The following is a 13,775-nucleotide window of genomic DNA, read 5'->3' as shown; positions in this document are numbered from 1 at the left end:
GAAGTTGTAAAATACAGCAAAGATGAAGACATAGCAAGACCATTAACGTCTATATTATTAACTTAACATTGTCACAACTATCATATTAATTGATTCATTAAAATTTCTTGATGTCTCTATGATAATTACCCTGACCGCTATAATTTACATTTCAGGATAGTTTTAACTAAATCCTCCTGACAGATAATTTTTATAATCACCCACTGATTGTTCAGTAAACAACAATAACCAAATATTTTTAGAACATTTTAATATGCATCCATTCAATTTACAGACAGAGTGGACATTATTATTATAAAAATGACAAAGACAGGAGAGATCTTTGGAAGTAAAAGTTTACCATGCATATTAATATCAAATTTTAAAACTTCATCTAACTTGTATAGTGAAAAGATTTTCAGCTACAATTTTCATTCATCAGTTATTTATAGAGCAACTTTCATCCTTTTAACATATTTTAATGCAATGTCCTTATTTGAGATTATGACCTTGCTCTTAAAACAAATTTAGTGTATAAACTGAAGCTGATCTCACAATCTTTATTTAACCTGAAGGTTTCTTGTTTAGATGAAGCTTTACGTTTCAATACTTTAACTGCATGTGACAACTTATAATCCATTTCATCTAAAATTTATAGCAAACAAAAATCAATAGATGTTTATGAACTGATGTATATATGTAATTAACTAATTCTTAAATTAAATTTAATCTACAAGAGGAAAATCCATAACTAGCAGTACCATAGTAAATAAGTGTCTTTCAACAATAAATTTTCTTGATGATTTCAAAAATCAATTTCAATCTAAGGTAATATTTTGTAAATAGAAAAGACAAAAGTTCTCTCTTCCTTTAATGTCAGGTAAAATAAACCATTAGCATGTACTATATACAGATACAGATATTTGTTTACATAGTAGTAAAATCTTTATAATGAAGACTTATGTTGTATGTTATTGTTTGCCTTTCTTTGTACATGTTTTTTCTCCAGGAGTCAGGAATTAATGTAGTCTGTTTGTGGTGTCTAATAATTCAGTAATTTTTCTTATCCTTCTTATACATTATTTATTCATCATTTCAAAATAAGACAAACAACAATACATAAATATAAAAGCTACACCTGGCAGGTATTTTACCTATTTGCTTCCTCAAGCTTGGCTAAAAGTTCTAACTCCTCTGCTTGCAGAGAGGATACCTCCTCTGTTTTCTGTTTGTCATCTGAGGACATTGGCCTCCTAAAAACTTCTTACTTCATCACCCTCTGAAATGAAAACAAACAAATCTATCTTGTATTCATATAAGCAGAATTATGGCCTCAAGAGTTGTTTTTTCTTGTGTTGAATAAATTTACTTTTTAACATATTTATATATTGTCACAACAAAAAGCTTAATGGATTGTCAAAAAGGGCAATGGAAAATCTACTGTTCTGATATTTATAACTGACAAAAACCCAGTAACCTAACAATAAACTGGTTGTACCTTGGTATTTCAGTAAAATACTACATAAATATATAAATCTGTGGATTTATAGGTAACTTATCTTCCCTATATTGGAGGTCATGTCAATAACATAAGAGACGAGAAAATCAACACATTCAATTTACATAAAGAAATAAATAATCCTTTTATTCTTGTCTCCAGTCACAAATGTTTATTACAGATCAGACATTACTTTCACTTTCTTTCCTGTGTTTATATGAACAATTAAGGAAAGAAATCATTAGGGTTTGGTTTTTTAAATTGTCATCATATCTTCTATAACTGACAGGAAAATACACACTTACCCCAATTGTTATTCAAAGTGACATGCTCATTAAAGAATACACAATAAACAACTCCTCACTGACGAACTTCTAACAAATATGAAGCCATTTTTTCCAGTAAGTTCATTCAACATATTGAAAAGGTATAGAAAAACAGGAAAAAGATGTCTAACAGATAAGAAGAGTTCTCACACATTACAAGTCTCCACTCTCAAGCAGCTCACCAAATAATGAAAGATGAAGTTGTTGTGTAGACTTGTACTTGAGAAAAGTGTGACAGAAATATTTGTTTGACAAACAGTAGAAGTAAAATGCACAAGTTGAATGCAATATAGTCCCCTTTTCTTAAATTATGCCAATATTGAAACACTGATCACTGGTTAGATGTCAACCCCCCCCCCTCCTTTTGCCCCTGTGACTGATAGTCAATCAGCAAAAGTGCAGACCCAATGAGAAAGAAGAAAATTCTTCATTATATCATATAAGTGCATATCACACATGTGTGTTATGTAAATTTTAGAGTTTAAAATAAAAGGTGCAATAGAAATAGTATAAACCAGATCTATATATGATTACATGAAATATATAAAGACAAAATAGCTTTTATTGCCAATGCTTCATCAAATGTTAAATTTAATGTACTAAATAATATTAAAATTATCAAATACAAATATTATACATAGATAACCTTTAAATTTCCTTTGATATATATATCTATATTATACAAGTATATAATTTGATTTGTTTGACTCACAGATTTATATTTATGTGAAAAATCACCAAATGAAATTATTTTATATATATCATATTTTAAGACAGATGAAAAAGAATCCAGTCATTTTTTTTAATAATTAATATAACCTTAACTAGCTCATAAATTAACCTTAACTTAATACTCAATAAATCAACCTTAACCATGTTAATTAAATAAATTACTTTTACATATATAACAGGTTTCTTACAGGTTATATCATATGATAAGATACGGCATAAAACATTGAAATGACTATCTGTATAAAAATTGATATCAATAAGGTTGTCCCAAAAGTGACAAATATCTTTAAGGTTACAATAAGCCATTAGATCTTATCAATGCAGCCATTTTATGAAGATAACATGGTATTCAGAATTAATAGTATGGCTAATCCTAATTGGTCATTATGTGCGTTCAATATTTTTGAGTACTCGATACTTTGTCCACTCTGCATTATACCAAAGACAAAACTATGTATTTCCCATAGCCCTAAAGGGCATGTGAAGTATTTTCTAAGCTGTGACCATATATGTATTTTTAAGCACAGAATTGATAGGCAACGAAGATAAGTACAAATTGCATTAAGAAACGCCAAGGGAACCTTTTTTGGTCTAAAAAAACAGTCTGAATAATTTTTCTTTAATTCTAACAAGCTTTTATTCTAGAAATCAACTTTCTAAAGTCTGTATCTTGATTAAGGCTACTATTGTTACCTATGGGAAAATCGATTGGTGTTTGCAATCTAAAATGCCTGTCCCAAGTTAGTTGCCTGTAATTCATTGGTTGTTGTTGGTTAAGTCTGTCATATTTGTTTTTCTTGGACGGTATTGTTATAACTTATAAATTAGGCTGTTAGTTTTGTTTCACATTTTTCCTGTCTATACTTTATGGGGTTTTCTCATTGTTGAAGGACACACATGACCTATAATTGTGTATATATATGTCATTTGTTCCCTATTCGATAGTGATTTCATCTCCTTATTTTTAGTTGGAACCTAGTTCTTTAGAACAGCACACAATTGCTATCATAAATATGTATATACACAAAGAACACTTTATAATTAATAATGTTACCTTAAAAATACACTGCAAAATCATGTAAATTTAAGCCAACTTTGTTTAAATTACCAATAACATTAATGTTTTTTTATAATCACTGTCAGTTTTCAAAACAAAAACTTTCTAAGAATATAGAAATTAATCATACATGTACATGCCCTTATTGACCTAAAAGTTTAAATACTAATCAACCATCATGCTGTAGACTTTGATTATCCTATGTTACATCTTTATATATAAGATATATGTCTTAACATGATTCAGTTCACAAAATACCAATAAATGACAAAATATTAATCAGATTTTATTTATTTTCTAAGCCTAAAGCAGGTAAATGTTGTGATATTTTGTTTTATTAACCAGGTAATCTATACCATGTTAAAATAGCTTCTGGTGTGACCTTTGAAAGTGAGATTTATCTAATGATGAAGGATTACCAACCTCCGTTTAGAGGTGTAATTTATGCTGATACATATCATATATATCACATACATATGGAGCGCATTTGTTTCTAACCTGAAATTTTGTCATCGATGACTATCGTTTAGTAAACGTTAAGCTGCTAGAAACAAATACATCGTTTAATAAACTTTATCGACCCCGCGTAGTCAGACAGAAATAGATTACACTCACGCACTGTAAACAAACAGGTAAAAGTACGGGAAATAAATAACCAGGACTTTGCGAAAACAACACGTGCTCGTAAATATTTAAACGACAGATGCAGAAACAAATTTATCGTTTACACGTCTCAACGATAAACGATCAACGACTACGCGACTATTTTGCGCCTACATCGTTTATGTAAACGATGTCAACGTTGACCAAAAAATGTAAGAAACAAATGGATTAAACGACTAAGCGCGTAATCGTTTACATCGTTTAGGTTAGAAACAAATGCGCTCTAAAACAAGTGAATAACAAACGCAGACAGAAGTTCTAAGATTATAAACATCTTCCCTTTATATCCATTTAAAGTTCTGTGATTTACATTGAAAACAAAAAGTTACTTAAAAAATTATTACAGGAATGCCTTTGATCTTTTATTAGGAGAAACAAATAAAAATACATTAGCATGCATGTAAATCTCATTAAATATCCTATTTTGGTTTGTTTTTTTAAGGCTATGAATTTATAAGTTTGAATTGCAACACGTAATTTGGTTGTCCTAACAGTCCTTTTTTTCTGACATGTAGAAAGCTATGATGAAAACTATTGATAAAACAAACCTTACCAGTCTACACTAATTTAGTTCTCTCTACAAATTCTCATGGCAATTCTGATATCCAAATGATGTATTCTAATATATGTCTTTAACCTGTGAACATTTCACTTTAAAAGGATCCAATTAATCTCTCAAAGATAAGCTGCTACTTTCTGCAAAACAAAATATCAATGAAGAAATAAAATGTCTATATGTAGTCAAGATAAATAATTAATTGAGGATTAGTTTGGAATTTGATACCTATCATTTTTTACATTGACACGAATACAATTGTCTCCATGACAATTACAACCTGTATTAATAGTTCACTTGTCCTAAGTATACATCAGATTATACAGTATAATTTATTATGGATTATCTTTGTTGAGGATTTGATATAAAGCATCTAGCATATTCATGCTGCTTATATGAAATAAGGGAAATCTAATTCAAATGTATATTCTAATTTCTGCTTTTATACAAATCCTTTGCTGCCAATTGTGAAGTCTAAGATGTTGAACAAGGAAGTTCCACCTTTCAGAACTATCAGGACCAAAAAAAAGAGTGACCAACAAAAGGGAAACAGAATTTTGTTGTATTTGACAGCCTTTTCCAAAAAGGAAAAGTTGAAATGATCATGTCAGACTATATCTGTTTTGATAGAATACAAGCCTGTAAGTAGCATCTGTCAGTGTGTCCAGAGTTTTACACATTTAGATAGTAGATAAGTAATTTAAAAATTGTCAATAATTATGTTACTTAACAGACTTATTCTTCACATTTTATATATTAAATGTTTTATGCTAGTATAATTATTGTTGGAGTTGCTTCTACTTTTAACTGTTACTGGTATTAATTTGTTATTTAAATACAATCATTATGTTAGTTAACAAATGATTAAGTCATTCATATAATATCTATTTTCCCTTATAACCAGAAGGGTAAGCTGTGATGACTTTCTAAAGTAACAATATACATCGTGAGAAATGTGCAACACCTACCACACAAATTTATTCATGCACAAAATACATGTAATTTTATAAGCTGACTCATCTTTTCAAATAGATTACAAATGTCTCTACGTGTAATAGCCAATAATGCAATATAAATTACTTTAATTTATCCTAAAAATAATTCAAGTTCACTGCATGACCTAAAGTTTTTATTGCATGACAAGTACAGGGGGAAAACACTTTGTATCTTAAATGTAAATAAATATTGACAAAGATTTCATAGTGCTTAGCTATCATGATTATACTGAGTGATTATATCATATTTTGATATCAAGACACTAATTATGTCAATATGTGCAATAATAGAAGTAGAATTTTTATATCAGTTTATTTTAACAGCAATCCATTTTATGTATGACTATCTATGTTTTTTCACAGTTTTTGCAGTATAACTCATACAGATCAGTTTTGTGGATTTAGTTTTTTTTTTTTGTCCACTACAAAATATTAGATTCCCATAAGGATTCTACAAAACATTTCCTCCATGTTTACAAAACTGTAAATCTTGCTGTGCTGATCACTTTCGCTGTTTAAGTTTTTCTTATCTACTACATGTATTGGTTAGAATGAAAACGGTAAAATGGTTAAAATCAGCATTTAGGGGCAAGCACTTCTGTATGGTTGACAGACAATTTCAAACATGTTGAAAATTTGTTTGGATCATTTGTTATTCAAAGTTTCACTTTACCTATTATAGTTTTCATGATAATTAGCAAAATGAAACAATTGGTAGAAATCTATATTCAGGGGCAAGAACTCCAATAAAGAGTTTACCAACTATTTTGGAGATTTGACATATAAATTTGTAGATTTCGTCTTTCTGATCTAACCTCTATGTTCTATTTTTAGTCATGGTGGTGGCCATTTAAGTTGGCAGGTATAATCAAGGGGCACAATTTTTAAGCTAGATATCCGAAGGATGATTCTGGTCTTAGTTTTATGATAAGACCGGCAACTGGCAAGCATCCTCAATTTATAACCAAAACTTATTGTTACCCAGTGACTACATTTTTTTGTACATGTTGATGATATCAGTATATAATATGACTCTTTGTAGTAGTCTTTAGTATAGACTGCAAAAAAAATCAAACTTGATCTGAAACTGGTCATGATAAAACTGTAAACCAAACATCAAATTAATATCTTAATTCCAGCTCGAAAAAAAGTGTGAAAAACTGATTTGCCAGACTGACAAACAGACCGACAGATGGAGTGAAAACCTATAGTCCCTTTCAAATTCACAGGTAGGGGACTTATAAAATTGAGAATGGAAAAGGGAATATGTCAAGGAGACAGCAACCCGACCAAAGAGCAGACATAATAGCCAAAAGGCACCACTGTCTCTTTAACACAGCGAGAAGATCCTGCACTCAAAGTGGTCCTCAGCTGGCCCCTAAATAATATTGTGTAACCAGAATAGAGACTGAGAGAGAGATAAAGAGAGTAAAACAGATATAGGAAGTACAAAATGAAAAGAAAATAGATTGTAATAAAAACAGTAGTTGAAACATACCCCTGAATACTATCTTCTATGTACATTCTTAATCAATTTGCACTTGTTTGTTTCAATTATGACATGCAGATTGTTGTGATTATATCAATAAACTTCAATTTATACAAGATAATGTTTCAATTAGCAGCTAAAGGCTAAGATGTCTGCACCATATAGTATGACTTGATGCATATTTCCTATTTGAGTGCAAACAACATATCTAGACATCTTGACGTTAAATAATATGCCGTTAAATAATATGCCGTTAACATATATGTTTAATGTCACACTTTTGCAATCAAGAATACTTAAACAAATCAGTACCTTGTTCAATTGCAGTGTATTCCACTTATACTCTTTGTTAGAAAAACCTTATAATTGGCTTAACAGATGTGTTACTGTGTGTGTGGTCATCAATACATTTTATATTCAAATACTATTTTGTGCATTTACTGATGCTTTATTAGACTGATTGCATATAAATGTATTTAATTGATCATATTGTTGATACATATATATATAGCCAACTGTAGATGAAGGAAATAACATTTGCAAAACAAATTATAAAACCTCAGTAAGCATGCTCACCTATCCCGCAAGAAAAACTTTTAGTGACCTAATGACATAGATGCTATGCTTATACTTTAAAAAGTATAATTCCATTCTGCTGTGATTTTAGACAAAAACATTTGCCTTACATTGCATCAAATGGCATCTTAATCAATAAGGATCTTCCTCTTATTATATGTTACACTAGTTTAAGTAAAGTTTCCTATGAACATGATGAATGCAGAATTTGATTAAGATTGAAATAAACAATTAATTTCCCCATAGGCAACAATGGTAGCCTTTTTCGAGATACAGACTTTAGAAAGTTGATTTTTTTAACGAAACCTTGCTAGAATCAAAGAAAAGTTATTAGGACAGTATTTTTTGGTCCAAAAAATATAGGTTCGCGTTGCTTTTCTTAGCGTATTTTGTACTTATCTCCCATGCCTATCAATTTTGCCCTTAAAAATATGTGTCTTGTCCTAGCGTTGAAAAGTCATCTCAGTGCCTTTAGGGCTACGGAATAATTTTTATTTTGCCTTTTGTATAAAACAGAGTGCACGAAGTCTCTAATAATAAAAAATAACGGGCGCACATATTGACCAATCAGGATTCGCCATACTCTTAATTCTGAATACCATGTTATGCTCATAAAATGGCTGCGCCCATAAAATCTAATGGTGTATTGTAACCTTAAGTACATTAGGCAGAAACCACTTTTCTGTACAAATGTCAGTCTATTTTTTCAGTTATCATGAATTGGATTTTTGATCTATAGACCTTTCAATCTTGGGACAAGCACGTACAGAATGTGGCCAGGTTAAACTAGTTTCCTGAAAGAAAACCCTCCATCTAACCTGGGACAGTGGTGTAACATGTACAGTACAACATAAGAACAAACTATAAAAGTCAGTGGAAAAGGGCTCAACTCTGTCTTCCAATAAATGTGTGCTCAGACTGTTGTTAATAAAGGTGAAATATGTAAACTCTCCAATTTCAGTTTTTATGAATGAAGTGCCTCAGTTGACCAGGGGTCATGCCGGGAAAACATGTCATATGACATTGGGACGTTAGGATATATACATTGTGGAGTCAAACGTTTCTGGGAAAATAAATTAAATTTAAAGATAATGTATTTGAAATACTGTCAACTTACATTGACTTAGGTCCGATGTACTGATTAAATACAAAGTAATCATGGTTAGTATTGTACCAACTGTACTCCTGTAATTTCTGGTTTTTGAACTAAAAGGTAGATAAAATAAAAAGGACAATACAAAAATCTCTTACCAATAGAACCTTAATATCAAAACATAACTATCCACTTCCTATTTATACTCCATGTACATGTAGTAACATAATCATATAACTTAACGAAGGGATTTTGTTTATTTATAGTTTATCTGTAGGTGTCGTAATAAATAGATACCAGGATGCCTCATTAAAATATTATATAATTACCAAGTGTAAAAAATGTCAAGTTTAAAATATATCTGTATAAAGGTATAACACTGAATTATATACAGCTGATATCTTATAGGTGATCATTCAGTAAACACAATTATTAAAATATTTTTCAAAATTTAAACTAGTTCACAACATGCACAGTATTACGAGGATATTTTTGTAAGAATTCATTTTTACCATATGGTATGATATTAGACCTATAATAACCAGATGCTCCGCAGGGCGCAGCTTTATACGACCGCAGAGGTTGAACCCTGAACGGTTGGGGCAAGTATGGACACAACATTCAAGCTGGATTCAGCTCTAAATTTGGATTGTGATTAAATAGTTGACACAGCATAGGTTTCTGACACAGAATGAATGTGGTCTAATGAACTTAAAATATTTTTTTTGCCTTTGAGCAATTGACTTTGATGTTGAATATTAATCCTCTCAAAAAAATGTTTGAAGAAATTTTCTTTTTAATTATGAAATCTGAAATGAGAAAAATATAACCCCCCCCCTCCCCCCCCCCCCCATTTTTTTTCACATCCACCTTTCCTGTATTCCAAAACTGATCTCAATTCAAATTTCTAATGGAGTTTGAAACTACTCATTTAAATACATCATAAAATATTAAAATGAGTAGTTATTGTGCTTGTTATCACTGAATGGTAAAGATTGTTTTAATTTATCAGTTGGTAGTAAAAGTGAATATACATTGTATATTGTATAAAACAATGATTTAAGTTGATTCTACTATTCTGGACAAAGAAAGATAACTCCAATTGAAAATTTCTTGCTATTGCACAATATTGTGCAATTAGATATTTCTGGCTATTGTGCAATACTGTGCAATTGAAAATATTTGCTATTGCACAATACTTAATATAATAATTTTGGATCCTGATTTGAACCAACTTGAAAACTGGGCCCATAATCAAAAATCTAAGTACATGTTTAGATTCAGCATATCAAAAAAGCCCAAGAATTCAATTTTTGTTAAAATCAAACTTAGTTTAATTTTGGACCCTTTGGACTTTAATGTAGACCAATTTGAAAACGGGACCAAAAATTAAGAACCTACATACACAGTTAGATTTGGCATATCAAAGAACCCCAATTATTCAATTTTTGATGAAATCAAACAAAGTTTAATTTTGGACCCCGATTTGAACCAACTTGAAAACTGGGCCAATAATCAAAAATCTAAGTACATTTTTAGATTCAGCATACAATGTATCAAAGAACCCCAAGGATTCAGTTTTTGTTAGTTTAATTTTGGACCCTTTGGACCTTAATGTAGACCAATTTGAAAACGGGACCAAAAATTAAGAATCTACATACACAGTTAGATTCGGCATATCAAAGAACCCCAATTATTCAATTTTTGATGAAATCAAACAAAGTTCAATTTGGACCCTTTGGGCCCCTTCTTCCTAAACTGTTGGGACCAAAATTCCCAAAATCAAACCCAACCTTCCTTTTATGGTCATAAACCTTGTGTTCAAATTTCATAGATTTCTATTTACTTATACTAAAGTTATGGTGAGAAAACCGAGAATAATGCTTATTTGGGCCCCTTTTTGGCCCCTAATTCCTAAACTGTTGGGACCTCAACTCCCAAAATCAATCCCAACCTTCCTTTTGTGGTCATAAACCTTGTGTCAAAATTTCATAGATTTCTATTTACTTAAACTAAAGTTACAGTGCGAAAACCAAGAAAATGCTTATTTGGGCCCTTTTTGGCCCCTAATTCCTAAATTGTTGGGACCAAAACTCCCAAAATCAATCCCAACCTTCCTTTTGTGGTCATTAACCTTGTGTTAAAATTTCATAGATTTCTATTCACTTTTACTAAAGTTAGAGTGCAAAAACTAAAAGTATTCGGACGAAGACGACGACAACAACGCCAACATGATACCAATATAAATGATATACGACCAACAAATTTTCAATTTTTGCGGTCGTATAAAAATATGAAAATATCTCATCATCCAACTTTGATCTTAAAAGAAGAAAATGAAAGTGAAAATAAAACCTTGCAAACAGGTTTGGTCCATTAAAATTGCAATATTTAAACTCTAAAAAATAAATAATTGATAGTACAGGTATATCTTTTCATAACAAAAGGCCCCTAGATGCTTGATTCACTCACTAGCCTTTTACCTTTAAAAGTTCATGAAAAAATAAGTTCAGACAATTTTCAATTTAATTGCTTTCTTATTAATTGGGCAAGATTCATAATATAGGTTGCAATTTCAGTTTTCCCTACCTGTCAATGAAATCCCTCAATACAAAATAGGAAAGTAAAATCCTAATATGTATATTATTTTCAATGTGAATAACAAAATTGTACATCTATCAAATACAATGCTGTTGTAAATATGTTATGAATACTGATTCAAATATGTGTTGCCATATCTTACAAGATTTTATACTTTTATTGCATGTACTTTTTATAAGGTACAAAAAATATCACAAAAACATGGTATTATTAATATCTATTAAGACAAATACATCTTGTACTGAAGGTAAACAATTTATGTACTCCTACATAGGATTACTTGTCAAAGTCAGGTTTTTTTTTGTTTTTTTTTGTAATTATATATGATGTATATGTTATACTGTACTTCATGCAGTTTTCAAGTACCAGTACTTTACATGTCCAAATACTTCCTTTCATCAAAGAATTAAACTAAAAGAATGTACCATGTTTTATAATTATACATTGTATCATCAAAATACCACAGATCTATCATAAAATAACATTGTTTATGAAATTTTTATAACCTTACTTGCAAAAAATATGACAATACCAAGACAACCAAAAATCCCAAGTCCCAGAAAAATACAATTTAATGTCCAAAATGGAGAACACAAAAAGTCAGAGCAAAACACAAAAGCGAAATTCAGATGTTCCTATTCACACTTTTAGCATATAAAAAATGGCAGATCCTACTCCTACTGTAGTTTTCATTGTGTTGCTGGTAATTAAGGCATGCATGTGGTTGTTACAGTACTAGTTTTATAATAGAACTATACTTTTTTAGGAATAATAAGAAAGAAATCAAATTAGTTTCTCCTTGTCAAAATGGTAATTTAAATATTTCGAATTAGTTGATAAAACAAAAACAAATATCAATCCAAACTTACCTGCATGGGCCTAATTCTCATGTCAATATCACACAAAAACAATACACATCCAGGAAATTGTAATTAAAGAAGGAAATAATAGAACTTATTTTATTGGCTATGACATAAGTATGTAAATATTGGGATATCAGAGGGATGACTTTTGCCCTAGAGACTACAAGTACATGTAAATGTAATACACAGGTGATTTGTCATTGGCCTTGACATCAATCCTGATTACATGTATATCATGTATATCATTAAGATAATTATTAAAGATATCCATACGTATTTCTAAACTGTCTTTTCATCTTCTACACATAAATTGGGTAGAAATGGGTGATGCTCATGATCAGTAGCTATATTACACAGACTTAAGACTAAACAGGCTAGCAGCAATATTTATAGTGACATTTCTTAAATAAATAAATAATGATGTGTTTGTGATAAGGTTTCATATGCAACTACAGGTTACTGTACTTGGTGCTGTACAGCATTCAACAATGAGCAAAACCTATTTTGCTTAGCAAGATTTTAAACGCTCTGTCATAACTAATGTTAAACAATCAAAACAAGAAATCTAAAGGCCTGATTTAGGTACAAACTTAAACCAGAAGAAAAAAATATATAATATACATGTACAGCAACAAACTGCAAACACTGCATTACAGGCTCCAGACATGGGACAATCTCATACCAAATTTGGCAGGGTTAAACCTGTTCCCTAGTACCCAATCCTCCCCTTACCAAGGAAAGTGGTGTAACAGCAAAACATAAGAACAAATCATAAATCCAAATGAAAAAGACTTGATTCATCAAATTGCCACAAAGTACACAAAAAAAAGAGTATATTATTACCTTAAGAAAGTCTTTCCTTAATTAAAGAGTGACTGAACGAGAGAGAGATGCAAATCTAAACCAAAATGTATGCAGGAAAGACAACTCATGTATTCCTGTCATGTCCTACTTACCACAGATACTACCACATGTACTTAATTACCATTAATTATTACTTTGTACCTATTTATCAATGACTTTATGCTACTACTATAATATGTGTTTATTTTGTTTTTGACATTTATTTATATATTTTTACACATATTATTAGAATGGAAGTAATTTCTGTCAATATACTTGACACCTTTATGTGACTGGATTGTGTATGTGATCATGTCTCGGATGTTTATTCTGCACCATAATTCTGATTTCAGGGAAAGGCTCATAGACTATGCTGAAGAATTATTGAATTTATTAATATTTCTTAATCAATTAAATAATCATTACACATTTATTTTTTATTAAGAAAAAATTTGTAAGGGTTTCCGCAAAACCCAGTGTCTCGCCTACTTTTGCTGTTAATCA

The 13,775-nt window shown here is 30.4% G+C and overlaps 1 protein-coding gene across 8 annotated transcripts in view; it reads right to left on the bottom strand.

Moving 5' to 3' along the window:
• Positions 1–13,775, bottom strand: part of LOC143064566 (ecotropic viral integration site 5 ortholog-like) — a 62,300-nt gene that overhangs the window by 43,095 nt on the left and 5,430 nt on the right. For 5 of the 8 annotated variants that reach the window (XM_076237473.1, XM_076237472.1, XM_076237479.1 and 2 more), the window contains exons 2-3: positions 4,809–4,951; positions 1,134–1,258 (exon numbers count right to left, since the gene is read on the bottom strand). In XM_076237473.1, the coding sequence (XP_076093588.1) occupies positions 1,134–1,225 (92 nt within the window). In that variant the 5' untranslated portion in view covers positions 1,226–1,258; positions 4,809–4,951. Of the gene's footprint in view, positions 1–548; positions 625–1,133; positions 1,260–4,808; positions 4,952–12,434; positions 12,539–13,775 lie in introns of those variants that run through there. The other 3 variants (XM_076237475.1, XM_076237478.1, XM_076237477.1) reach the window with 3 other exon arrangements.

The sequence above is a fragment of the Mytilus galloprovincialis genome, chromosome 2 (assembly GCF_965363235.1).
Source record: "Mytilus galloprovincialis chromosome 2, xbMytGall1.hap1.1, whole genome shotgun sequence".
Taxonomy (NCBI): Eukaryota; Metazoa; Mollusca; class Bivalvia; order Mytilida; family Mytilidae; genus Mytilus; species Mytilus galloprovincialis.
The sequence above is the reverse complement of the archived record's forward strand: the minus strand, read 5'-3'. Positions and strand labels throughout refer to the sequence as shown.